The sequence below is a fragment of the Saccopteryx leptura genome, chromosome 1 (assembly GCF_036850995.1).
Source record: "Saccopteryx leptura isolate mSacLep1 chromosome 1, mSacLep1_pri_phased_curated, whole genome shotgun sequence".
NCBI lineage: Eukaryota > Metazoa > Chordata > Mammalia > Chiroptera > Emballonuridae > Saccopteryx > Saccopteryx leptura.
Window position 1 is genome coordinate 42,889,657 of NC_089503.1, and position 26,389 is coordinate 42,916,045.

The 26,389-nt window shown below is 50.6% G+C and overlaps 1 protein-coding gene across 3 annotated transcripts in view; it reads left to right on the plus strand.

Moving 5' to 3' along the window:
* Nucleotides 1-4,558: 4,558 nt before the first annotated feature.
* The window catches only part of PLEKHA7 (pleckstrin homology domain containing A7), a 244,206-nt gene continuing 222,375 nt past the window's right edge, over nt 4,559-26,389 (plus strand). For 2 of the 3 annotated variants that reach the window (XM_066365237.1, XM_066365245.1), the window contains exons 1-3: nt 4,559-4,791; nt 4,911-4,987; nt 5,076-5,133. In XM_066365237.1, the coding sequence (XP_066221334.1) occupies nt 4,574-4,791; nt 4,911-4,987; nt 5,076-5,133 (353 nt within the window). In that variant the 5' untranslated portion in view covers nt 4,559-4,573. The remainder of the gene's footprint in view (nt 4,792-4,910; nt 4,988-5,075; nt 5,134-26,389) is intronic. The other variant, XM_066365252.1, reaches the window with a different exon arrangement.

The window sequence follows — 26,389 nt, forward strand, 5'->3', positions numbered from 1 at the left end:
TGTATGTGCCCTGACTAGGGATAGAACCTGCTACTTTGGCATGTGGAGATGATGCTCTAACCAACTAACCTACCTGACCAGGGCTACTTAAATAAATAAATAAAATTTTTATTTATTGATTTTGGAGAGAGAGGAAGGGAAAGAGGGACAGAGAGAGAGAGAAGAAACATCAATCTGTTGTTTCCCGCATTCATGCATATTCATGCATTCATTTGTTGACTCTTGTATATGCCCTGACCAAGATGGAACCCGCAACCTTGGTGTATCAGGACGATGCTCTAACCTAGTGGTCCCCAACCCCCGGGCCACGGACTGGTATCGGTCCATGGGCCATTTGGTACCGGTCTGCAGAGAAAGAATAAATAACTTACATTATTTCCGTTTTATTTATATTTAAGTCTGAACAATGTTTTATTTTTAAAAAATGACCAGATTCTCTCTGTTACATCTGTCTAAGACTCACTCTTTTTTTTATTTTTTATTTAATTTTCTTTGCATCCCTCTGAAGCTGGAAGCGGGGAGAGACAGTCAGACAGACTCCCGCATGTGCCCGACTGGGATCCACCAGCACGCCCACCAGGGGCGACGCTCTGCCCACCAGGGGCGATGCTCTGCCCCTCTGGGGCGTTGCTCTGCCGCGACCAGAGCCACTCTAGCGTCTGGGGCAGAGGCCAAGGAGCCATCCCCAGCGCCCGGGCCATCCTTGCTCCAATGGAGCCTTGGCTGCGGGAGGGGAAGAGAGAGACAGAGAGGAAGGGGTGGGGGTGGAGAAGCAAATGGGCGCCTCTCCTATGTGCCTTGGCCGGGAATTGAACCCTGGTCCCCCGCACGCCAGGCTGACGCTCTACCGCTGAGCCAACCGGCCAGGGCCAAGACTCACTCTTGATGCTTGTCTCAGTCACGTGACACATTTATCCATCCCACCCTAAAGGCTGGTCCGTGAAAATATTTTCTGACATTCCACTGGTACATGGCCCAAAAAAGGTTGGGGACCACTGCTCTAACCAACTGAGCTACCTGGCCTGAACTTGACATTTTTATTATAATATGTCCTGAAGAGGACCTCTTTAATTTGTTTGTTGACTTATGAGCTTTATGTACTTAAATATCCAAATCTCTCCCAAGATTTGTGAAGTTCTCAGCCATCATTTCTTTTTTATTTATTTTATTGTTTTTGAGGGGTTAGAGAGAGAGAAATCCCAGTGAAGACTGGGGGGAGAAGGAGTGGGAAGCATCAACATGTACTAGTTGCTTCTTGTATGTGCTTTGACCGGGCAAGCCCAGGGTTTCAAACTGGCAACCTCAGCATTCCAGGTTGATGCTTTATCCACTGTGCCACCACAGGCCAGGCCACAAATTTTTTTTTTTTAATTTTTTTAAATTTTTTTTTTTTTTGTATTTTTCTGAAGTTGGAAATGGGGAAGCAGTCAGACAGACTCCCACATGCATCCAACTGGGATCCACCTGGCATGCCCACCAGGGGGCGATGCTCTGCCCATCTGGGGTGTCGCTCTGCCGCAATCAGAGCCATTCTAGCGCCTGGGGCAGAGGCCATAGAGCCATCCTCAGCGCCAGGGCCAACTTTGCTCCAATGGAGCCTTGGCTGCGGGAGAGGAAGAGAGAGACAGAGAGGAAGGAGAGGGGGAGGGGTGGAGAAGCAGATGGGCGTCTCTCCTGTGTGCCCTGGCCGGGAATCGAACCCGGGACTCCTGCACACCAGGCCGACGCTCTACCACTGAGCCAACCGGCCAGGACCAAATTATTTCTTTGGATGGTATCCCACTGATAATGTAGGCTTACTTTACTCTTTTTCATCATTTTTTCTTCTCTGACTAAGAAATTTCAAAGTTCTTATCGTCTAACTCACAGATTCTTCTGCTTGATTCATTCTTCTATTGATGCTCTCTATTGCGTTTTTTCATTTAATTCATTGTATTCTTCAGCTTCAGAATTTGGTTCTTTTTTTATGATTTCTCTTTCTTAAACTTATTTTGTTCATATATTGTTTTCTTGGTTTCATTGAATTGTCTTTCTGTATTTTCTTGTAGTTCATTGTATTTCTTTAAAACAGCTATTTTAGCCTGACCTGTGGTGGCGCAGTGGGATAAAGCGTCGACCTGGAACATTGAGGTCGCCGGTTCGAAACCCTGGGCTTGCCTGGTCAAGGCACATATGGGAGTTGATGCTTCCTGTTCCTCCCCCCCTCCCCTCTCTCTAAAAATCAATAAATAAAATATTTTTAAAAACCCCTCAAATTCCCCTCACCCAACCTCCCACTAGGGCAGGGGTCAGCAACCTATAAAAAAATATATATAAAACAGCTATTTTAAATCACTTATCAGGAACATTGCAAATCTCCATCTCTTTGGGATTGCTTACTAGAAGATTATTGTGATCCTTTAGTGATGTCAAGTTTTGCTGATTTTTTATGTTCCATGAAGTTTTTTTTTGTTTGTTTGTTTTATGTGCCTTGACCGCGGGCCTTCAACAGACCAGGTAACCCCTTGCTCAAGCCAGCGACCTTGGGCTCAAGCTGGTGAGCTTTTGCTCAAACAAGATGAGCCTGCGATCAAGCTGGCTACCTCGGGGTCTTGAACCTGGGTCCTCAGCAACCCAGTCCGACGCTCTATCCACTGCGCACTGCCTGGTCAGGCTGTATTACTTTTTTTTAGTGAATTGTGTGTTCATGACCTTTGCCACTTAATGCGTTATTTTAAATTAATGTTCAACAATGAAAACACTATTTTCCCATTGTCATTTGCTCAAGAATCTCCTCAAAAGCAGGAGGCCCTCTCAGACAGGTGTTCAGGGTCCTCCACAATCACACCAGTTCCCTTTCTCTAACTCCTGTTGAGTCTCCTCCAATACCACTGTCTGTTCCCGAGGAAGGGCATATGTATGGCCTCCTCAACATCCCACACCCCTTCCACAACCCTGTTTGCTCTCCCCTTCCTCCCCTTCTCAGTCAATCTTACCAATCCTTTAGGGCCAGCTGAATTCCACCTGTCTGGTGCACCCTTCTTTTTTTTTTTTTTTTTTACAGAGACAGAGAGAGAGTCAGAGAGAGGGACAGACAGACAGGAACGAAGAGATGAGAAGCAGTCAATCATCAGTTTCTCATTGCGCATTGTGACACCTTAGTTGTTCATTGATTGCCCTCTCATATGTGCCTTGACCGCGGGCCTTCAGCAGACCGAGTAACTGCTTGCTGGAGCCAGTGACCTTGGGTCCAAGCTGGTGAGCTTTTTGCTCAAACCAGATGAGCCTGTGCTCAAGCTGGCGACCTCGAGGTCTCAAACCTGGGTCCTCGGCATCCCAGTCCGATGCTCTATCCACTGCACCACGGCCTGGTCAGGCTGGGGCACCCATCTGAATAAGTAATGCCCATATTGTCTGCTGTCTCACTTTTATGTGGGTCTCTTCTCACATCAACCATCAGCAACTGCCTATGTCCCTCAAAGGTGGGCCTGATATCTCCCAGAAACCAGCTTCCCATCTGTCCCTGCTGGGTGTGCAGAGTGTCAGTGCGGAGTGTTTCATACCCTCATTCAGCATTTGACTGCATACCTGAGTCAGGCCCTGTTACAGGTGCTGTGGATAAGGCCTTGTATGAGACAGATCAAGGTCCCTCCTCTCATCCAGCTGACATTTTAGTGAGGGCAGGGGGCTAATCTGAAACAAAAAGGCGATAAAGAAACACACACAAATAAGAACTTCAATTAAGTGTACACAGTAATGGACTAGATAGTGAAGGGAGGAGGGGGAGAATCTCCTTGGAAGAGGGGTCAGAGAAGCTGAGATGAGAGCAGAGACCTGAATATGAGAAGGCTCCAGCCTTTTAAAGAACCTTCCAGAGCCCCACCGGAGGGAGGTCCTGCCTGGAGGATCTGCTCTTCTAAAGATCAACAGATGGATGAGACACAGTCCCAGTCCAGCCCTCAGCACCTCTTTCTGTCACTTGATGAGAACTGAAGGCAGAACCCGAGATCCCTGCAACATTAGGCTGTGGGTGGGTGTGTGGGGGGAGTACCTGCACCCTCGGCTTCACATTCCCACTGCAATCTTGGGTAAAAGAAATCATGCCTGACCTGGCATTAATGGAGGACCTACTACATGCCACGGTCCAGGTAAGCAGTTTATACCATTGTTACTTCATTTAACCTGCACAACAATCCCGTGTAATATTTATTAACTTTAATTTTTAGAGGAAGAAACTGAAGGTCGGAATATGGAAGTAACCTGTTTAGGTTTACATGGTTCGGAAATTAGTACAGTTTCCGGGAAGAAAAGTTCTGTCGCAGGGACCGGGTGGGGTTTACTGGAGCATTTGGGGTGCACCCTGTTTCCGGAGTTCGCCCCGCAACCCCGACAGCGGCCCCCGCCCAACCCAAATCTCCCGGCCTCAGAGGCCAAGGGGCGCGCGGCGGGCTGGGGGCGGGGTAGTCCTGGGGACAAAGGCCGCGGCCACTGTTCTCAGGCGAGCCCGTGCGACAGTGAACTCCTGCGGCCGTCCCGGGACTGCGACCGCCCGGGACCTGGCCGCACGCCTGCTCCGGGAGAAGCCCGCACAGAGATGGAGCGCCCCGGGGTGCCGTCCGGGCCCGCGCAGGCAGAGCCCGCGGGGCCGCCGCCCGCACCGCCCCCGCCCCCTCTCCCTCCCCCCCGCCCCGCGGCGCCCACGGCGGCTCCGTGCTCGGCGAACATGGCGGCGGCGGCGGCGATCGGGCGGGACACTTTACCTGAGCCCTGGTCCTACGGCGTGTGTCAGGACGGCCGCGTCTTCTTCATCAAGTGCGGCGCGGGAACGCGGGGCCGCGGGCGGGGGCGAGGGGCCGGGCGGGGTGCGGGGCCTGGCGGGCGCCCCCCGGGCGGCGGCGGCGGCGCTAACAGGTGCACCTCTCTCCCGGCAGTGACCAGCTCCGCTGCACGACCTGGCTGCACCCGCGCACCGGAGAGCCCGTCAACTCCGGCCACATGATCCGCTCAGGTGGGCGGCGGGGCGGCGGGGTGGGGCGCCCGGGGGGCGCGCTCCTGGACGGCCAAGTTTGACCTTAACTTTCCTCGCGTTTCCGCAGACCTGCCCCGCGGCTGGGAGGAGGGCTTCACGGAGGAGGGCGCCAGCTACTTCATCGAGTGAGTGACTGGGCGCCGCCGCGCTCGCACCTGTGTTGCCGGGTCCCACCCGGTTCCCGCCGCACGCCCGCGCCCCCTCCCCCGGCGCGGGTCCTGGCCGAGTTGGCGCGCACAGCGCCGCGGCCGCAGATGTGTGGGGTTTTGTTTGCCAGAGTTGGGAGGCGGGCGGGAGGCGGGGTGGGGTCCACATCTCTGCTGGCGGACCGGGGCGGGGGTCCGGGGGTCCGGGGGTCCGGGATCCGGCCCGCCGCGGGGGCTGGGGCTGCAAACTGTGACCTGGACCCGGCAGTTGGGTTTCCTATGGGCGCTGGAGTGAGGGGTCGGACACGCCTCCCCTTTGGGGTATCCGGCTGCGCTGAGCTGGGACCGGGATGAGCAGGGGTGGGGAGAGTAGTCTTAGCAGTTCCGTCCGGGGTCCGGGAATCTGGGGTGGAGAGGTTGAAGAAGGGGCGAAGAGACGAAGAGAATCTCGTTTGGCGTAGCCTTTCGACTCGGCCGCGTTCTCAGGGAGGGTAGTGGAGAGTGGGAACCGCACCCCACCCCGCCCCACTGCCCTTCCACTGCTGCAGCCTGCGGGGCGGGCGATTAACCAATATTTCCTGAACTCGGCTTCTCTGTAGCCGGTGCTCAACAGAGGCAATCGGCTCCTGCCTCTGCTTAGTCAAGGAGTAGCTTTTCCGCAAAAGACCGCGCACAATCCAAGTTATTGCAGATTTGAGTCTGTAGAAATGAAATCGAGATGCCGTTCAGACGATAACACTAGCACAGTCTTTACCGCACCAGGCTATACCTGTATTGCAGCCTTTCTCCCTCTGCCTGCTGGCTAGCGAGCTCCATGAGGTCAGAAACTGCTTTTGATCCTTTGCCCCAGTGCCTGGCACAGAGTAGGCACTCGGTAACTGTTTGTTTACTGAGTGAAAGAGCTAGCTTAAGGTTTGTCCGGTCGGTGGTCTGACTAATACTAAGTGTCGTTTTGGGGACTGTGAGTCAGAAATCCTTTGTTCAACAACTTGAAAACACTGCTAGCTGGCAGCAGAGCAACATTTTTGATGCTTAGATGGTCCATAAAGTCCCCAAGCCTCCCTCCTGGGTTTGGGCTCTTGCAGGATGGTTGAACCCCTGATGACTGAGATTTATAGAAGTGAGCACTAGGACTGTTGGCTGTGGTTGTGCTGTCCTGTCTCTTCTGTGTGCGTGTGTGTGAAGTTGGGGAGCTGGTTGGGACCATTAGAACCTTTTGTCAGTGACCTCTGGCCCACTGTTAACTGCATCCATTGATATTTTTTATCTATCTCCTGTGTGCCACACATTGTTTTAGGCATTGGGACTATAGAGGTGAATGAGACAGACAAGCTCCTGGTGCTCATGGAGCTTGCAATCTACTGGGGGTGGGGGTGGGGAGCAGAAAATAAGTAAATAGGCAAACAATAATATCAGGTAGTGAGTGGGAACTACTATGCAGGAAGTTAAAATAGGGTGATATCAGTGACTGAGTGGCTTGGTTAGATGGAAGGTCAGTGGTGGTGTTTCTGAAAAGGTAAAAGATAAATGACCAAAGAAGATCCATCCTTGTGTTGAGGAGATGGCAAAGCATTTCTGGAAGAGGGAACAGCCAGTGCAAACTTTAAGGCAAAAAGCTTCAAGTTCATGGAGCAGAAGGCAGAAAGGCGAGGGTGGCTGGAATGTGGTGAACAAGGGAGAAAGTGGCATGAGAAGCCCAAACAGATAGGAGTGAGCTAAACAGTGTAAGGCTTTGTGAGTCAAGGTTAGAAGTTTTTATGCTTTATTCTTTTTTTAATATATAAATGATTTTTAGATATATATATATTTGTGACAGAGACAGAGAGAGGGACAGATAGGGACAGACAGGAAGGGAGAGAGATGAGAAGCATCAATTCTTTCATTGTAGCACCTTAGTTGTTCATTGATTGCTTTCTCATATGTGCCTTGACCGCAGGCCTTCAGCAGACTGAGTGACCCCTTGCTCAAGCCAGGGACCTTGGGTTCAAGCTGGTGAGTTGTGCTTAACCCAGATGAACCTGCACTCAAGCCGACAACTTCGGGGTTTCGAACCTGGGTCCTTTGTGTCCCAGTCCGACGCTTGATTTTTAGATTTTTAAAAACTTTATTTATTGAAACCTTGGCTGGTTGGCTCAGTGGTAGAGCCTTAGCCTGGCGTGTGGAAGTTCCGGGTTCAATTCCTGGCCAGGGCACACAGGAGAAGTGCCCATCTGTTTCTCCACCCTTCCCCCTCTCCTTCCTCTCTGTCTCTCTCTTCCTCTCCTGCAGCCAAGTCTCCATGGGAGCAAAGGTGGTCCGGGCGCTGAGGATGGCTCCATGGCCTCCACCTTGGGCGCTAGAATGGCTCTGGTTGCAGTGGAGCGATACCACAGAATGGCCGAGCATCACCCCCTGGTGGGCATGCTGGGTGGATCCCGGTCGTATGTATGCAGGAGTCTGTCTGTCTGCCCGCCCCCCCCCCCCACTGCTTCTCACTTTGGAAAAATACAGAAGAAAAAAAATGTATTTATTGATTTTGGGGGGGGGGTAGAGAGGGAAAGAGAAAGAAAGGGGGAAGAAGTGGGAAGCATCAGCTTGTAGTAGTTGATTCCTGTGTGTGCCTTGACCAGGCAAGCCCAGGGTTTTAAACTAGTGACCTCAGTGTTCCAGGTTGATGCTTTATCCACTGTGCCACCATGGGTCAGGCTATATAGTATTCTAAGTCCAGTGAGGTGTTATTGGAGGATTTTAAGCAGAAAACAACAATTTTATTTGCATTTTTAGAAAGATCACTCTCGCCCTGGCTGGATAGTTTGATGGGTAGAGCATCATTCTGAAGCACAGAGGTTGCCGGTTCTATCCTTGTCAGGGCATATACAAGAACAGATCAATGTTCCTCTCTCTCTCTCTCTCTCTCTCTCTCTCTCTCAAATCAATAAAAAAAATAAAAATAAAAGTCATTCTACATGCTACAGAGTGGGTGTGGTTGGGTAACTGTAGTGGACAAGATAGCAGTGAGCGGCTGTTGCTGTAGTTCAGGCAGGAGTTGGTGATGGCTTGACTGCAGGTGGTAGCAATGGAGATGGAGAGGGGCGGTCCGATTCAGGCTCAATGATTTGGAAGAGAAAAGTCAAAGATGACTCCTTGAGGCTTGAGCACCTGCGTGGATGGTTGGTGCTCACAACATTGAGATGGGAAGGCTGGGGGAGGCGCAGGTTTGGGGTGGGAAAGAGTGTGAGATCTTGTTCTGCCATGTTACATTTGAGATGTGAACAACAAGTTAGATGTATGCATCTGAAGCTAAGGGAGAGAAAGGACTGAAGAGATTCATTTGGGTATTAACAGGCGTTATTCAAGACAACAGGATTTAATGCCCCAATCCTGGAGACAGAGCAGCATTTAGAGCAGGGGTCCCCAAACTACAGCCCGCGGGCCACATGCGGCCCCCTGAGGCCATTTATCCAGCCCCTGTTGCACTTCCGGAAGGGGTACCTCTTTCCTTGGTGGTCAGTGAGAGACGCAAAGCATGGCATCGCTCACATACAGTACTACTTCCAGTGACGTGGGATGCACGCCTCACGGCTCTGGAAGCATGTCACATCACTTGTTACATCTAGCAGTGACAAATATGGAACCGGACATTGACCATCTCATTAGCCAAAAGCAGGCCTGTAGTTCCCATTGAAATACTGGTCAGTTTATTGATTTAAATTTACTTGTTCTTTACTTTAAATATTGTATTTGTTCCTGTTTTGTTTTTTTACTTTAAAATAAGATATGTGCAGTGTGCATAGGGATTTGTTCATAGTTTTTTTTATAGTCTGGCCCTCCAATGGTCTGAGGGACAGTGAACTGGCCCCCTGTGTAAAAAGTTTGGGGACCCCTGATTTAGAGGCTGGGAAAGAGGTGGATTCAGCAAAGCAGACTTAGAAGGACTGAGACGATAGAAGGAAACTTAGGAGAACGAGGGCTCCCAGAAGCCTAAAGGGCAAAACCTGGCTGGAGTAGATGGAAGAGACGCTGTGGAGTAAAGAGATGGGAAGTTTGGGTGAATCTTGGGTGCAGCGTTGTTACAAAGTCGAGTTGAGAAATTAGCTGAGAACTAGAGTGGATGTGGGTTTGAGGGAGAAATTGTAGGAAATTATAGAGTGTGGCTGGTTCTGATGGTAGAGAGGGAGAAATGCTCCGGTAGAGAGGGAGAAAGAGATGCTGCAGGAGGGAGGCTGGACAGTTGCTGGAGCAGCAGTTCTCAGAGGGCAGGGACCCAGGGCATCAGTGTCTGTGGTCTCAGGTGGGAGCAGGGCGCTTCCCCCACTGACGGGGAAGGGCTGCGAGTACCTCAGCCCATGCAAGGAGTTTGGTAGGTTTGCTGAGGGGAGCGGTACTCACCTCTCCTGTTCATGGTTTCTGTCTTTTCCATGAAGTTCTAGGCAAAATCTTGAGCTGAGAGACCTGAGGGGTATGTAGGATCTTAGGCCATTGTCACAGCTTCTTGTCCTTCATTGCTCTCTCTCTCTGTCTTTTTAAAAAGATTTTATTTATTGACTTTAGAAAGAGGGGAGACACAGAGAGGAAGGGGGGGTGGAGAGGGGCAGGAAGCATCACCTCATAGTTGCGTCTCGTATGTGCCTTGACTGGCCAAGCTCAGGGTTTTGAACCAGCAACCTCAGCTTTCCAGGTCCACACTCTTTCCACTGCGCCACCACAGGTCAGGCCCTTTCATCTCTTGCTGACTCTTCCAGGGCAACTCTGTAAAATCCCTGTGATTACCCTTCAGCAAGCCCTGGTTCCCTGCCTACAGGGTCTGGGCCCTGTCCTTCTGGGCAGAGGAGAAAGCAGGTGTGACAGTGCCCCTGGGACCCTGCGGCAGCTATTTTCTACCTCCTGTGACAGTGTTTTGAAGACTTCAAGGTTTCAGAGTAATTCTTCTCCTTTCCCCCACATAAGAAATGGTTCTGTTCAGCCTGCTTTCTTGGGTTTGCCATGAGCATTTCTGAATTTTCTATTTCTTTGGTGGGTAGGTGGGGGGAGTTCTCTAATAGGACTCAATTAGAGGGACAAAGCATCCGCACAGCTGATTTTACTTTCCCCAGTGGGTCCTTGCCTGGATAGTTGTGTGAGGTTTTCAGGATGCATCAGTTGCACCTGATATTTAGCAGATGTTTGAATACTTGACAGAATCCATTTCTTGAAGGAGAGCACCTTAAGCTAAGACAGGTGGATTTTACTTTTGGTTTCTGCACTTTGGGTTCAACTGTGTATTATCTAGGGACAAAATATATATGGAAGTACTCCTGGTTCTCTAGATTCCAGATTAGGCGATGCTGACATCTCCTCTAAGAAGACTTGTACTTAAGACCGCTCTGTTTTCCCATGAGTCCCTTAGCCAGGTAGCAGGATATAGTAGTAATTTTGATATTAGTGCCATTAACAGCAGCAGCAATCATAGTAGTAACAATTATGGAATAACCTCTTCTTTCAAATTTTTGAAAAATCCAGGAACTGTTTTATAACTATAATCTGATTTAATTCTTAGGACTTGATGAAGTAGGAGCTGTTACTAGTTCCATTTTACCTATGTGGAAACGTGTAGTAATCCTGTGCATTCCAACAGTGAAGGCACTTGTCTTTTTTTAATACCTTTTCATACTAGATCCTTATAACAAACAGCAGCTCCTATAAGCTGCAGCACAGGGGTTATTCTGTTCCTCAGATGATAACACTCAGGTCCATGAAGTTTCAGTGAAGTGTCAGAGCTGGGACTAGAACCATGGGTCGTCAGTCTCTAATGTGGTAACCGTGGTAGTAATGGTGGCTGCAAGCCCAGCTCACAGGTGAGAGCCAGCGTCGATACCTGAAGGAGCCCCATGATGTGGTGCCATCGCTCCAACTCAGGCTACCCAAGGCTCGGGGACCAGACTCCTTCTTGTTTTTGCTGGGAACTGAGGTGCCTTGGAAGGGCAGCAGCCCTTGGTCTCCTGGGCTGATTGGTGATGGCACGTGTCTCTGATTAGTAAGAAATGGGAGACATTAATTATTACTTAATGAAAACAGTTTGGTGGACACAGCTTTTTTAAACATGAGACCCACAAGGGAGGAGTTCTGGAAGAGACCATGTGGGAGCTAGAGGGTTACGCTGGGCTGGTCTTTAGGGGTCTCCGGAGCTCCATGGGTTGGGTTCTCCCTGCAGCCGGTTTTGAATAGGTCCTGAGTCGATAGGGAGGAGGAATGGCAGAGAGGAGGGTTCTTGGCTACCTGACCTGTCTCAAGGCTGCTCCTTGAAGGCAGAACCCTGTTCCCAACCTCTGAGACTGGTACCCATCCCAGCACTGGGTACCGTGTAGGCACTTGGTATTTATTGAAGCAGCAGTGTTTAAGGGACCCAGGGAGTCTCTAGGTATTCCTGGCCTTGGAAAACTTCCTTCTGGGGAGGAGATCAAGGTGTGGGAAGACAAGGGAAGGTCAAAGAAGCAAAGTAGCTGGAATAGCACCTGTCAAGGCTGGTGCTGGGACCCTAGGCTTCTTGTATGTAGTTTTTTACTGTCAAGAACAGCACACAGAGCAGGAACCTGACCTCTGGCTGCTTAACCTCATGACATCATGCTCTGGATCTGGGGACTTGGATGTCTGCTGGCCATTGGACCTGATACCCTACCCTGCTGGTCACCAAGTGTCGCTCTTTTGTGACTTGGCTCCTGGGGGAAACGGATGATTGCACAAGGTCTCTACTAGCTCCATGTTCCTCAGTTTCAGCTTTGGAGCCTTGAAGGGCCACCCATTGTGGGTGCCATTCTCCTTGTGGGGGCACATCCCCAGATGAGGGCAGTAAGGCTCTTGGGAGAGAGAGACATCTCTGAGGGTTGGAGTAAGGCTGCCTGTCCACTTTGCTCCCCAGCCCTTAGCATCCAGTTCTGTCCTAGAGGCAGAACTGGCCACAGACTTTGCAGGGCTCAGTACAAACTGAAAGTGCAGAGCCACTTGTTCAAAAAGCCAGAGAAAATGAAGGTATTAGGGTATAAAACCTTTTCCTTTCTTCTGCAGTCTTTTCCTCTGCTTGTCATGGTGGTTTTATTTGGTATCTAATGTTATTCTGAGTGGAAAAAAAAAAGTTAAATTATTAGCATAAATCTTATGGTTCATCTCTATATTGTAGAATATATTGATATGTAAAAATTTAAATGCATCTATTGGGGCATTGACCTCATAGGCTGAATCACCACCATCATGCGCCACTCTGAGACACTGCAGGGCAAGAGCGCTGGTGCGCAGGCCCCTGGGAGAGGAGTGAGGCCCAGGGAGGCCGGGCGAGGCGTGGGGCTCCAGGAGGCGGCGACTGGGCAGTGAAGAGCCTGTCCCAGGGAGGCAGGGAGTGGGGACTGGCCTGAGCCAAGGATTAAACCTCTGTCAGAAAGGTTACCTTCTAGAGATAATGCTGAATATCTAGTGCGGTTTTGTATTCAGCAAACCCATTTTTGATTCTGACATTAAAGTGACGGAGGAGGAGTTGGGGAGCAAAGGCTGAACCAGGGGTGACAGAATATCCAGGTGGGGACCCCAGTTGGCTGTAGCCACCAAGTGCAGAGGCCCTTCAGGAAAGCCTGTGAATTCTGCCTGTCCCAGGAAGCCACCCTCTTGAGGTTTAATTATGCTGTCAGCCAAGGGACGGTCTTTCAGGCCACCCCAGGGAGAAGTCTGTCCTGTCTGCCACATTTTCCTCCTCAGACAAATGTGGAGCTTCATTTTAGTGAAAATTGTCTTGTAGTGTGCCAGCCTGTTGGTTCCTTTAGCTGTCATCTTTCTCATTGAAATGTTTCTGGGAACAGCAGTCCCAGGAACTTGATTTCAAACGGGAAAGCAACCGTGCTACAAAGAAATTCTGGGAAACACAGCTTGTGTCTATTTAAAAGGAAATTCTGACACCTCTCGTTGCAAGTTAAGAAACCGTTCTCCCAGCTTGGCAAATTTTGGCATAATCCCACACTTTCTGTTTGATTTCCTGGTTGTTTTATCAAGGGTGAAAACTGACTCATGGATTGAAATGTTGGGTTCTGTGCAGAAGGAACAAGAGCAGCGTTGTGCAGAAAGCAGAAGGAAGGATTAAGAGCCATGATTTGTACCAGGGTCTCAAAACCGTCAGGAAAAGGTCTGGGAAAACCTTCAGAAACTGGTGGCCAAATGCTTCGGAAGGCTCTTTTTCTCGGAGAAAGGACTGGGTGGGTAGGGGGGAGCAGGGATTCGCAGTGCTGTGTGTGTGTGAAGAGGCTGGGTAGAGGCCCTGGCCGCTTGGCTCAGCGGTAGAGCGTCGGCCTGGCGTGCGGGGGACCTGGGTTCGATTCCCGGCCGGGGCACATAAGAGAAGCGCCCATTTGCTTCTCCACCCCTCCCCCTCCTTCCTCCTTGTCTCTCTCTTCCCCTCCTGCAGCCAAGGCTCCATTGGAGCAAAGATGGCCCGGCCGCTGGGGATGGCTCCTTGGCCTCTGCCCCAGGCGCTAGAGTGGCTCTGGTCTCGGCAGAGCGTCGCCCGGGAGGGGCAGAGCAACGCCCGGGAGGGGCAGAGCATCGCCCCCTGGTGGGCAGAGCATCGCCCCTGGTGGGCGTGCCGGGTGGATCCCGGTTGGGCGCATGCAGGAGTCTGTCTGACTGTCGCTCCCAGTTTCCAGCTTCAGGAAAAAAAAAAAAAATAAATAAATAAATAAATAAAAGAGGCTGGGTAGTGGGAGCAGGGATGCGCAGTGCTGTGGTGTGAAGAGGCTGGGTAGGGGGAGCAGGGACTCGCAGTGCCGTGTGTGTGTGTGTGTGTGTGTGTGTGTGTGTGTGTGTGTGTGAAGAGGCTGGGTAGGGGGAGCAGGGACTCGCAGTGCTGTGGTGTGAAGAGGCTGGGTAGGGGGAGCAGGGATGCGCAGTGCTGTGTGTGTGAAGAGGCTGGGTAGGGGGAGCAGGGATGCGCAGTGCTGTGTGTGTGAAGAGGCTGGGTAGGGGGAGCAGGGATGCGCAGTGCTGTGGTGTGAAGAGGCTGGGTAGGGGGAGCAGGGACTCGCAGTGCTGTGGTGTGAAGAGGCTGGGTAGGGGGAGCAGGGATGCGCAGTGCTGTGTGTGTGAAGAGGCTGGGTAGGGGGAACAGGGACTCGCAGTGCTGTGGTGTGAAGAGGCTGGGTAGGGGGAGCAGGGACTCGCAGTGCTGTGTGTGTGTATGTGAAGAGGCTGGGTAGGGGGAGCAGGGATACGCAGTGCTGTGGTGTGAAGAGGCTGGGTAGGGGGAGCAGGGACTCGCAGTGCTGTGTGTGTGTATGTGAAGAGGCTGGGTAGGGGGAGCAGGGATACGCAGTGCTGTGGTGTGAAGAGGCTGGGTAGGGGGAGCAGGGACTCGCAGTGCTGTGTGTGTGTATGTGAAGAGGCTGGGTAGGGGGAGCAGGGACTCGCAGTGCTGTGTGTGTGTATGTGAAGAGGCTGGGTAGGGGGAGCAGGGACTCGCAGTGCTGTGGTGTGAAGAGGCTGGGTAGGGGGAGCAGGGACTCGCAGTGCTGTGGTGTGAAGAGGCTGGGTAGGGGGAGCAGGGACTCGCAGTGCTGTGTGTGTGTGTGTGTGTGTGTGTGAGAGCAGGGACTCGCAGTGCTGTGTGTGTATGTGAAGAGGCTGGGTAGGGGGAGCAGGGACTCGCAGTGCTGTGTGTGTATGTGAAGAGGCTGGGTAGGGGGAGCAGGGACTCGCAGTGCTGTGTGTGTGAAGAGGCCGGTGCAGGTTTCCTGGGCACTGGTGGCAGTCTTCCTCTTTTCTTAATATTTATGGGAGTGAATTTTGGGCTTCTGAAATGAAAGGCTTTGGAAAAAGGAGCTAATTTTATTTTATTTTTCAGTTACAGTTGACATTCAAGAGTGTGTTAGCTTCAGGCATACAACTTAATGGTTAGACATTTATATGATTTACAAAGTGATCTTCCAGATAAGTCTTGTACCCACGTAACACCACTAGGTGTTTATTTTACTAATAACACCATTAAGTATTGTTAGGTGTTATTATATTAGGTGTAATATTACGATATTATCGATTATATTCGCTATGTTGGGCTTTACATCCCTGCGACTGTTTTGTAACTGCTATTGTACTTCTTAATCCCTTCATGTTTCTTACCCAGCCCCCTACCCCCTCTGCCCACCATCAATTTCTTTTCTGTATCTATGACTTTGCTTCTGTTTCATTTGTTCTTTTTTTTTTTTTTTTTTTGGTACTTTTCTGAAGCTGGAAACGGGGAGAGATGGTCAGACAGACTCCCGCATGCGCCCGAACAGGATCCACCCGGCACGCCCACCAGGGGCGACGCTCTGCCCACCAGGGGGCAATGCTCTGCCCCTCCGGGGCGTTGCTCCTCCACGACCAGAGCCACTCTAGCGCCTGGGGCAGAGGCCAAGGAGCCATCCCCAGCGCCCGGGCCATCCCTGCTCCAATGGAGCCCCGGCTGTGGGAGGGGAAGAGAGAGACAGAGAGGAAGGAAGGGGGGTGGAGAAGCAAATGGGCGCCTCTCCTATGTGCCCCGGCCGGGAATTGAACCCGGGTCCCCCGCACGCCAGGCCGACGCTCTACCTCTGAGCCAACCGGCCAGGGCCTGTTTTTTATTTTTAAAGTTTTTTTTTTTTAATTTTAAAAATTTTTAACTTATTTTTAGAGAGATAAAGGAAAGGAGAAAGAGAGAGACATCAATCTGTTGCTCCACCCACCCATGCATTCACTGGTTGATTCTTGTATGTATTCTAACCTAGGATCGAACTCGCAACCTTGGCATCTCAGAATAATGCTCTAACCAGCTGAGCTACTGGGTCAGGGCTGTTCATTTTGCTTTTTAGATTACAAATGTAAGTGAAATCATATGGTATTTGTCTTTCTTTGGCTTATTTCACGTAGCATTTTGTTGCAAATGATAAGATTTTTTTTATGGCTGAGTAATATTCCACTGTGTTATATACCACATAAAAAGGACCTTGCTTAAGGAAGCACTTCATGATGTGGACTGTTTGGTGATTTAATGAGGCACCTGCTCCAGCTTTCTGCCTCTTCAGCGGAGAACCTGGTTTGGATCTTTCTGTTCAGCATGAGACAGCAGCATCTCAGTAAATTGGCATGGCGTTGTAAGTGAACGTTGGCAGAGGGAAGAACACGGAGGAATATGGTTTTATGTGCCTGTTGTTTTTAAATGGCTGTCAAACATTTTCATTTAGATTTTCTGAAATAAGAAGTTTTCAATTCGTGTTTTATTGTTTAGAGCAGGGGTCTCAAACTCGCGGCCCACGGGCTGCATGCAGCCCGCCGAACAATTTTGTGCGGCCCGCAGACTAATCCACGAAGTTCAAAATATTTTGGATAAAATTAAGTAAGCCTAGGGGCCTACTTGTATTTTTCATTTCTCTAGCATCCTAGCTAGATATTAGCTTAGTTGACAGCAGTTGTGATGCGAACTACAGTTTCTGGTTGTTTTGTGACACTGAGTAAACTGCATGTACGATTGTGCTTGTTGTACTGATTTTTTTTTGTTTTCAACTGCAGTGAGAAAAGTGTTGCGTAACAGTTGCCTTTTGTAGACCTAGTGCGGCCCGCCAAACGGCTGTGATCTTGCTCTGCGGCCCACATGCTGAGTTGAGTTTGAGACCCCTGGTTTAGAGAGTGCTTCGCAAACATTATCTGGTTGGAGGCTCCAATTACTGCTCTTTTTAGTGCAGAAATGTGGGTTCCAAGTGATGGAGCTACTTCCTAAAGCCACATGCTATGTTAGTTCAGCTTTTTCGGGGTTCAGAGAAGAGGGTGGACATGTGATTGTCTCAGATCAGAGCTTCTCAGACTTTTTGACCACAGCCCTGATGACAGAAGAGGGTGAAGGTCCACTCACCTGGGAGACTGGATGGTAGAAAATGTCCTCTAAATGTTGGTTCTGCTCCCAAATTGGTGTAAACTTTACCCTCAGTTTAATTTACATCCTTCTATATCTTCCTTTAAGATCAGTACTTTGGCCTGACCTGTGGTGGCGCAGTGGATAAAGCGTCGACCTGGAAATGCTGAGGTCACCGGTTCGAAACACTGGGCTTGCCTGGTCAAGGCACATATGGGAGTTGATGCTTCCAGCTCCTTCCCACCTTCTCTCTCTGTCTCTCTTTCTCCATTTCTCTCTCCTCTCTAAAATGAATAAATAAAATAAAATTAAAAAAAAAAAAAAAAAAGATCAGTACTTTGGTAGGAATGCATCATGTTTGCTGTATGGCTTTGTGTTCAGAAACGTGTGCCCCTGGGGGCACCAATTGCCCCTTGAGTGACAGGGAAGTGTAGGGAGATGGCTCACTGGCTTTCCAGCCTCTCTGGGCCCTGCGTATCCAAAGAAGGAGGTGTAGGCCTTGAGAAAGACCACATCAGCGGCTGTTGTGACCTCGGGTCCTCTTTCGCCTGGACTGAGTGGTGCCCGATCTCTTCCCTGCGTGCTGCCTACTCAGTCATCTGGATGCTGGCCTGGCAGCAGTGGTGGATTTTCTGGAAGCCCAAAGCACAGCTAGGTAGCTCCATCATGCAGAAGAACCCCCCAGGCATGGTGTGTGGTGGTAACGTGTGTCAGGAGGCGGGCAGGTGCATGGGCTCAGGTGTCCTAGATTCCGATACAGCTACCTGACCTGGGAAGGTTACCTATGCTCCCTTTAAACCTCACTCCCTCACCAGTAAAATGGGGATAAATGTGAAAAAATACATGAATTAATTGATGGAAAGGGTTTAGCAAGTACCTGGCACATAGTAAATGCCCAGTAAATGTGGGAGCCCTTCTTTTGTACATCCACACAGCTATGAGATGGAGAGGGGATGTGAATTCTGCACCCTAATCTCACCCAGCTGCTGCAGAAGTCCGGTGCCCTTGAACTGGGACGGCCTGGGTCGGGAGCCTGCGGGCTTGCCGTAGGACGACTCAGATTGGTTTGGAGCCATAAAAACTGCATAATCATTATGGTTATTAGAAAGATGGCCTCGAAGTATTTGCTCTTAAGCAGTTGAGGAAGAAAAAAAACCTGTGTGTGCACATGCCCGAAGAGGGGAGTGGGTCAGAGAGCTGACGAGGTCAAGTGTTGACAAGGGGGAGTCCACAGAGTCTCTGCACTGTTCTCGCAACTGTTCTGTAAATTTGAAAAGATTTCCAAAGAAAAAGTTATTTTAAAAACAACCTTGCCCAACAAGGGCACACTGCCCCAAAGCTGTGGGTACCTTGTCCGTGAGGCAGGGACCTGGCGACAAAGAGCCCTGGGTAATGAGGTGTGAAAGCAGTTCCTGGGTTGCCTCTTTCCTGGGCATTTAGAAGGCCAGGCCGCACAGATGTCCGCTCCTTAATCTGGGCGGCCACCTGGCTGTGGCTCTTGACTGCTGAAGGACAGGCTTATTGTCTGGTGTTGCCTGGGCCGCAGATGTCAGCAAGTGATCATCTTCGTGGTGCTCTATCCTAGTTGAAAACATTTAGGTTCCCTTTACAGGCAGGTATTTTTATTGCCCTCATTTTACAGATCAAGCAGTGAAGGCGTGGAGTGGGAAGAGGTTTAGAAGATCTTTCTAAGACCAGAGAGAGCATCAGTGGGGGAGCCGGGACTTGAACCTGAGTCTTTGCAGCTCCAAATTTCTGTGCCATGTGTGTGATGTGGTACGAGGTGTCCTCTGGCTCCCATTGCCACCCACTCTGTCCCGAATCCTCCTATTCGGTCTCTTCCACAAACCTGGTTCATTCTGGGGAAGTGGGCCTGCACCCTCCCCCCAGATGTCAGCTGACTACAGCTTAGGGGCCGATGAGCCTCTTAAGCCTGCTTAGAGCCAGACTGTCTCTTTTCAGGTTCTGCCAGAGAGCAGACCAGTGTTCTCAGGGCTTTTCCTGCAAAGGCAGAGCCTTCAGCTTCTCGAGGCCTGACAGGTTGGAGTTAGCATGCGGTCTTTTCCAGGACTGCTGGCTACCTCCTGGGCTTCTCTGAAACAGTGCCGTGCAGAGAGTGTGGGCAGTGTGTTTGGGAGAGGGAGGCAGCGGCAGGCCCATTTCATCCCCATCCCCAGGCCTGGCTGCACAGCCTCCTGCTGTACCCCCACCCCCACCACCCTCTGCCCTGGATGAAATGGGAGATGAGATCGCCTCCTTCCCAGGAGTGGAGACAGAACAGTGTTTTAGATTAATGCAGTGACCTCTGCAGTGGTCACATTCTCTACACTTACAAACTCAGTGGTCTGTGCATGTCCACAGATGGCATCAGTGTGTCACCTTAAGGAGTGGTGAGCTCCTCCTTGGAGAAGCAGTTGACTTGGAGGCTTTTGGTTCAGGTTTCATCCCTTCAGTCACCAGACTCTGATGAAGTATCTGCTATATGCCAGTCTCCATACTGGGTGATATGGAGAGACACAGAAATCACCATCTCTGCCCTTTAGCAGTGCCCAGAAGAGAAGGATGCTGGACAGTGTCATTATGGGTGACAGAGGCTGGAGGCCAGGGTGAGTGTGAGGGAGGCCAGGCAGCAGTGAGCAGAGCAGTGGGCAGCCCGAGGCAGGAGAGGCCGGGGAGGAATTTCGAAGGAGCTGGGACGTGAGGGTATGTGTGAGCCTGTCTGTGCCTGGAAGAGGCTGATGTTAAGTTGTGGAGTCAGGACTGGTCCTGGGTAGCTGGGCTTCAGGAGAGTGGTGTGATTGGGAATATTGCCCTAGGGGTTTTTCCGACTCCTGTGTCTGAGGGGTGGTGCTGTATGGGACTTACAAAACATGAATTCTGGAGTCAGGGTGTCTGGGTTGAAATCTTGGCCCTGCTGCTAGTTTGGGCAGGTCACTTAACTTCTCTGGGTCTTCAGATGTTTCTTCATCTGTAAAATGGGGATGATGACCGTACCACCGACTTAGAACAGTGCCTGCCGTATCGCACATGCTATGTAAGAATTAAGGATTGTTACTACTCCTAGAACCAAAGCCCCTTCCTATGGTGACAGGTGGTACAACCAGCAGAGGAGCTGTGGTTTGTTCCCTTTGGGGCAGGGGTCTCAAACTCGCGGCCCGCCGAACAATTTTGTGCAGCCCGCAGACTAATCCACGAAGTTCAAAATATTTTGGATAAAATTAAGTAAGCCTAGGGGCCTACTTGTATTTTTCATTTCTCTAGCATCCTAGCTAGATATTAGCTTAGTTAACAGCAGTTGTGATGCGAACTACAGTTTCTGGTCGTTTTGTGACACTGAGTAAACTGCATGTACGATTGTGCTTGTTGTACTGATTTTTTTTTTGTTTTCAACTGCAGTGAGAAAAGTGTTGCGTAACAGTTGCCTTTTGTAGACCTAGTGCGGCCCGCCAAACGGCTGTGATCTTGCTCTGCGGCCCACATGCTGAGTTGAGTTTGAGACCCCTGGTTTAGGGAAATCTGAGATCAGGCAAGGCAAGGGAAAACTGTGTTTACCTGTTGAGAATTGTCTTTAAAAAGAAGCCGGGCCCTTTAAAATGGTCGGTGCTAGGTATCAAAGAAATGATTCCTCATCTTCAAAACCCTGTGTGGCTGTGTCCAACCAGAGAGAAATGCGCAAGTTTCTCTTATGATGGACATACTTTCCAAGTGGGCAGTTTTGATTTACTCCCTGTCCGTGCCCCACCCTCTGCCCCAGTGAGGGGGTTTCTAGGTATTAGTATTAGTGTTTGCACTGCCTGGCAGGGGACCCAGTTCTCTCTTTCTCTTTTTTTTTTTGAGGCAGTCCCCATGGTGTCTGTGTTAGAGCACTTGGTGAGTGAGCAGCGAGGGTAGACCTGAGGCAGAGGCAATGTTCTAGAATGCTTAGCCGGAACTTCTAGGAGGTAGAACTGGGAATCAGCACTATTGCACACTCCGTGGTGACAGCGACTAACATCTCGGAGCTGCAGCTTCCCTAACTTTACAATAACGACAGTGCTACTTTCTTCCCTGTGTGACTTATTTTTCCATTGATTTTGAGAGAGAGGAAGGGAGAGGGAAAGAGTGAGAAGCATCAACTCATTGTTCCACATAGCTTCTCATACGTGCTTTGATTAGGGCTCGAACCAGTGACCTCGGGGTTGAACTGGTGACCTGGGTTTGAACCAGTGACTCCAGGGCCAAACCAGTGACCTCGGTGCTCCAGACAATGTTCTTCTATTCACTGGGCCACTGGCCAGGGCCCTAGTGTGATTTGAAAATTAAACGTGATAGCTTAGTTGAAGCTCCTCGCATGCTGTTTGGCACATAGCAGGTGCTCAGGCATTGCGGGCTCTTCCATTTCCATTTGTCAGAATTGATTAGATGGAGCTGTGGGAAGGCCTTGAGACAGTGTCATAGGCTACAGCTGTTTCTAATGCCCACCCAACTACCCAGGGTAGATCCCAGAGAGCCAGCACCCTGTGGGCCTCTGGTTCCTTCAGAGAGTTTGGGAGTACTCTGCCCTCTCTTCTGCCCAGGTGATGCTCTCAGCCACACAGGTTGTTAGTGGGCCTGGTCTTATAGGTGACTGCTGAATGGGCACTGCCTTCCTGGGGGGTGGACTGGCTGTTCCACATCTCAGAACTCCATGACCACTCAGAGGCCCCCTTGAGGGCAGGGGGGGAGGGTGAGAGGAGGTCCTGATGATTGGCATTGATAACCAGAGCAGGCAGGCAGGCTGCAATTAATTGAGAAATGGGAATTGCCCCTCTGTGTGGGAGAATAGATGCATCCCGACAGACGGTGGTGGTGATGAGCAAGCTGTGGAGGTGTCTGGCATGGCGGTCCTCCCTGAGCCCGTTCTGTGGAGGTGGCGCAGGGGCAGGATTGTGACTCGGTGCCAGGAACAGCCCACCAGCGCCCCGGGGACTGTGTCAGGCACAGAATTGGTGCTCAACCAAATCAGTGTAGGTTAGTTGACTTGACATTTGGCATGACCCTCTCAACACTGGCAGACGTACAAGAAGAGAGGATTGACTGGAATTGCGGGTTAATTGGAGTTTGTAAGCTAAAGGGGTGAAGAAGGACACAAAGTCAGCGTCAGGGTCCCGGGGAGGGAAAACGGTTCCCTTCCTGGCTGATGAAAGTGTTTGGAAAGATTGTGTTTTTTCTCAATACATTTTGACCTGGAGACTCAAAGAAACAGATAGATGAATGCTATGGCGCTAAATATCGATAATCACTGTACCCATTAATGAGTTTCCAAGTGGAACTGGAGGTACCTGGTGTGTGGGTGGGAGATGGAAAGGGTGCACTTGGCTTCTGCTGTGACTTTCTTCCAGCCCTCCTTACCTGAAAATGTGCAGACGTGTTTGTAAGTTTGGCAACAGATGGTTTCTTTTTCTTTTTCTTTTTTTTTTTTTAGCGAGAGAAACAGAGAAGGACAGATTGGGACAGACAGGCAGGAAGGGAGAGAGATGAGAAGCATCAATTCTTCATTGTGGCTCCTTAGTTGTTCATTTGATTACTTTCTCATATGTGCCTTGACTGGGAGGCTACAGCACAGCGAGTGACCCCTTGCTCAAGCCAGCAACCTTGGGCTCAAACCAGGGACCTTGGGCTTTAAGCCAGCGACCTTTGTGCTCAAGCTAATGACCATGGGGTCATGGCTATGATCTCATGCTCAAGCCAGCAGCCCCATGCTCAAGCCAGCGACCTCGGGGTTTTGAACCTGGGTCCGCTGTGTCCCAGTCCAATGCTCTATCCACTGCACCACTGCCTGGTCAGGCAACCTCGGGGTTTTTGTTTTTGTTTTTGTTTTTGTTTTTTTTTTGTATTTTTCTGAAGCTGGAAACGGGGAGAGACAGTCGGACAGACTCCCGCATGCGCCCGACCGGGATCCACCCGGCACGCCCACCAGGGGCGATGCTCTGCCCACCAGGGGGCGATGCTCTGCCCCTCCGGGGCGTCGCTCTACCGCGACCAGAGCCACTCTAGCACCTGGGGCAGAGGCCAAGGAGCCATCCCCAGTGCCGGGGCCATCTCTGCTCCAATGGAGCCTTGGCTGCGGGAGGGGAAGAGAGAGACAGAGAGGAAGGAGGGGGGGTGGAGAAGCAAATGGGCGCCTCTCCTATGTGCCCTGGCCGGGAATCGAACCCGGGTCCCCCGCATGCCAGGCCGACGCTCTACCACTGAGCCAACCGGCCAGGGCCCAACCTCGGGGTTTTGAACCTGGGTCCGCTGTGTCCCAGTCCAATGCTCTATCCACTGCACCACCGCCTGGTCAGGCAACCTCGGGGTTTTGAACCTGGGTCCGCTGTGTCCCAGTCCAATGCTCTATCCACTGCACCACCGCCTGGTCAGGCAGCACCAGATGGTTTCTAAAACTCAGAGGGGATATTTATTCTTTGAGGGAGAAGAAAGTAATTGGCTTCTTATTTTGTGTATAGATGGATATTTATATTTGACTCCACAGCACACTTTTTATTTCAAACTCTACAAGTGTCCAAGCAGCCCAGTGTTTTAAGGTGTGATAACCAGGTTATGCGATGATCTTGCTGGGCCTTTGACCGGGAGGAGCTGTTGGTGCTGATTGCCTCCTTGAGTCAGTGGAGAGGTTTGAGAATTGTTCTTTTTTTTCCCCCCTCTAAGGTCTTTGTTGGATTTTGCTTGGTTTTGGGATGCAGGAAGCTGAGCGCTGGGACAGAGGGACTGTCACACTGAGAGGCCAGTTGCTTTTGTAGCGTCTTCATTTATTTGTTTATTTTACAAATGTTTGTGTAACGCTCACCATGTGCACTATACTAAGGGTTTAATAGGCGTGGGCTCATTTAATCCTCCTATTAACCCTGTAAGGTATGATCCGCATTTTACGGACAAGGAAGATGAGGTTACAGAACTTACCGAACGGGTTTTAGGAGGCCGGGCCAGAATCAACCCCAGTGGTCCTGAACTGGGGTCCTCACAGTCTCTTGGTCAGTCCCTTTGTGCCCTGCTTGGCCTGTCCTCACCCTGCTCTGTGGTGGCTGTACTGCAGAGGCTGGCTCTGATTTGTTTCAGGGAAACACTCAACTTTTATCAAAATCACTTACAGGACTGCGGCCACAGAGAGGTAGGTCAGGGCGTGGCCTAGCCGAGGACTCGCTGGAGCAAACCCTGCCAGACCTTCTGTTAAGTCAGCTCCTGGACAGAGCCCTGCCTGGTCTGGTAGGCACTGCCATCCCTCGCCTACGAGACACAAGAGACACAAACGTCCAGTTAATTACAGAGAAGGCCCTGAACTTCACGCTGGGCCCGGGGGCTGTGGAATGGACTGAACTGGAAATGGCTTTCTCCGACTGCTCCCAGAGGGCTACGCTCTGAGCTCGGAGAGGGTTTTAAGAGGTCCCACCCAGCCTGACCTGTGGTGGCACAGTGGATAAAGCATCGACCTGGAAATGCTGAGGTCGCTGGTTCGAAACCCTGGGCTTGCCTGGTCAAGGCACATATGGGAGTTGATGCTTCCAGCTCCTCCCCACCTTCTCTCTCTGTCTCTCTCTCCTCTCTCTCTCTCTCTCTGTCTCTCCCTTTCTGTCTCTCTCTCCCTTTCTCTCTCCTCTCTAAAATGAATAAATAAAATTTAAAAAAAGAAAGAAAAATAAAGAGGTCCCACCCAAAGTGAAAAATATTTTTTGAAAATAAACTCTTTATAGTGAAAAGGTTTGGCCTTCTGAAGAGAGTTAACATGGAAACCTCACTCTATGCTTTCCTGCAGCCTCTGGGTTCCTGCCCAGGTTTTTGTCCCTGCACATTCCTGGTGGAGGGAGGGAGGCAGGCAGGCAGGCAGGCAGGCAGGCAGTCTGTGAGGTTAAGGAGAAGGGGGTGGCCCTTTCTGCCCCCATAGGTGCCTCAGGGGTACTGTGAGGGGTGCAGTGATGGGAGCAGTGGCCACACAGGAAGGGAGGACAAATGAGGCTCGGCTCAGAAGCTCGGCCTCAGGGCGGTGGGTCCTGACAGATCCACAGCCTGCTCAGGCAGGGGAGGCCCTGGTGGCTGGGGACTAGCACCTATTGGCACAGAGCCAAGAGTTGAGCTTTTAAAGTTACATTAAACATTCTGTGGCCCAGGGTACTTTGTCCTTGCTGAAGACCTTAGGTTCTTTTTGAATTTTTATATGAGTTTATTTGAGCCAAAACTGAAAACATAAGGGAAGGAGTGAGATCTCCAATGCTCCAGAGGATAAGTTTTGCAGCTTCTTTTATGCATTTGAAATTAAGGAGGAGACGAAAGGAAGATTACATGGGGTGGGAGAAAGCAAGGCAGGGATTGGATTACAAACTACTTAAGATCATGTGCTCTCGCACTTAGGAGGGGCCTGAAAGGGGGCAATTCAAAGGCGTGTTAACCTAGGTGCATAGAAATGATGGACAGGGCTTTCTTAAGGCAAAGATAAGCCTTTCAGTAAAGAAGTTATATGCCTGGGGTGTGGACCAGCCACCGTGGCCTGCCCAGTTAGGAATTAATGATCAGGTCACCTTGTGAGGTTACTTTCCATAGAACCCCATTTTTGTCCACAGTTTCCCCTTTTGGTTATAAAACAATCTGAAGGGTGCATTGATGACCAACCTTTTGGTTGGAAGGACCTTAAGTTCTTAACTTACTTCCTGTAGGTTGGTAACATTCCCTTGGTTCTCCCTCTCTGCCCATTTGAAAGCTCCCTAGAAAGCTCTGCTGGCCTGGTATGTGTGGTCAGGTGGGACAGGTGGAGGACCACTTTCCTGAGGCTACTGTCTGTGATGAGCCTTCTGACTAGCGTCAGCCTCGCACACAGTTCAGCTGTTCCCACTCTGGGCTGTAGCCAGGGCAGCTGTAGATCCAGAGTGAGTGCACAGGCTTGCCAGCCTCATTTTGTGGCTGTAGGACACAGGTGAGTTATTTAACCTTTAAATAAAGTGGGGCACACGCTGGTATCTGCCCTATGGGTCTTTTGCAGTGATTAAATGAGAATAATACGTGTAAAGTACTCAGTTCCCAGAACATAGTATAGTTCAAGAAATTTTAGCAAGCATTTTCCTTTGTGTGTGTGTTTGTGTGCATGAGAGACAGAGAGAGAGAGAGAGAGAGTAAGGGAGAGAAATGAGAAGCATCAACTCATAGTTGGGGCACCTAAGTTATTCATTGATTGCTTTTTCATACATGCCTTGACCAGGGGCTCCAGTCAAGTCAGTGACCTTGGGCCCAAGCCAGTGACCATGGGGTCACATCTATGATCCCACGCTCAAGCCAGTGACTCTGTGCTCAAGCTGGATGAGCCTGGGCTCAAGCTGGCGACCTCAGGGGGTTTTGAACCTGGGTCTTCAGTGTCCCAGGTTGATGCTCTATCCA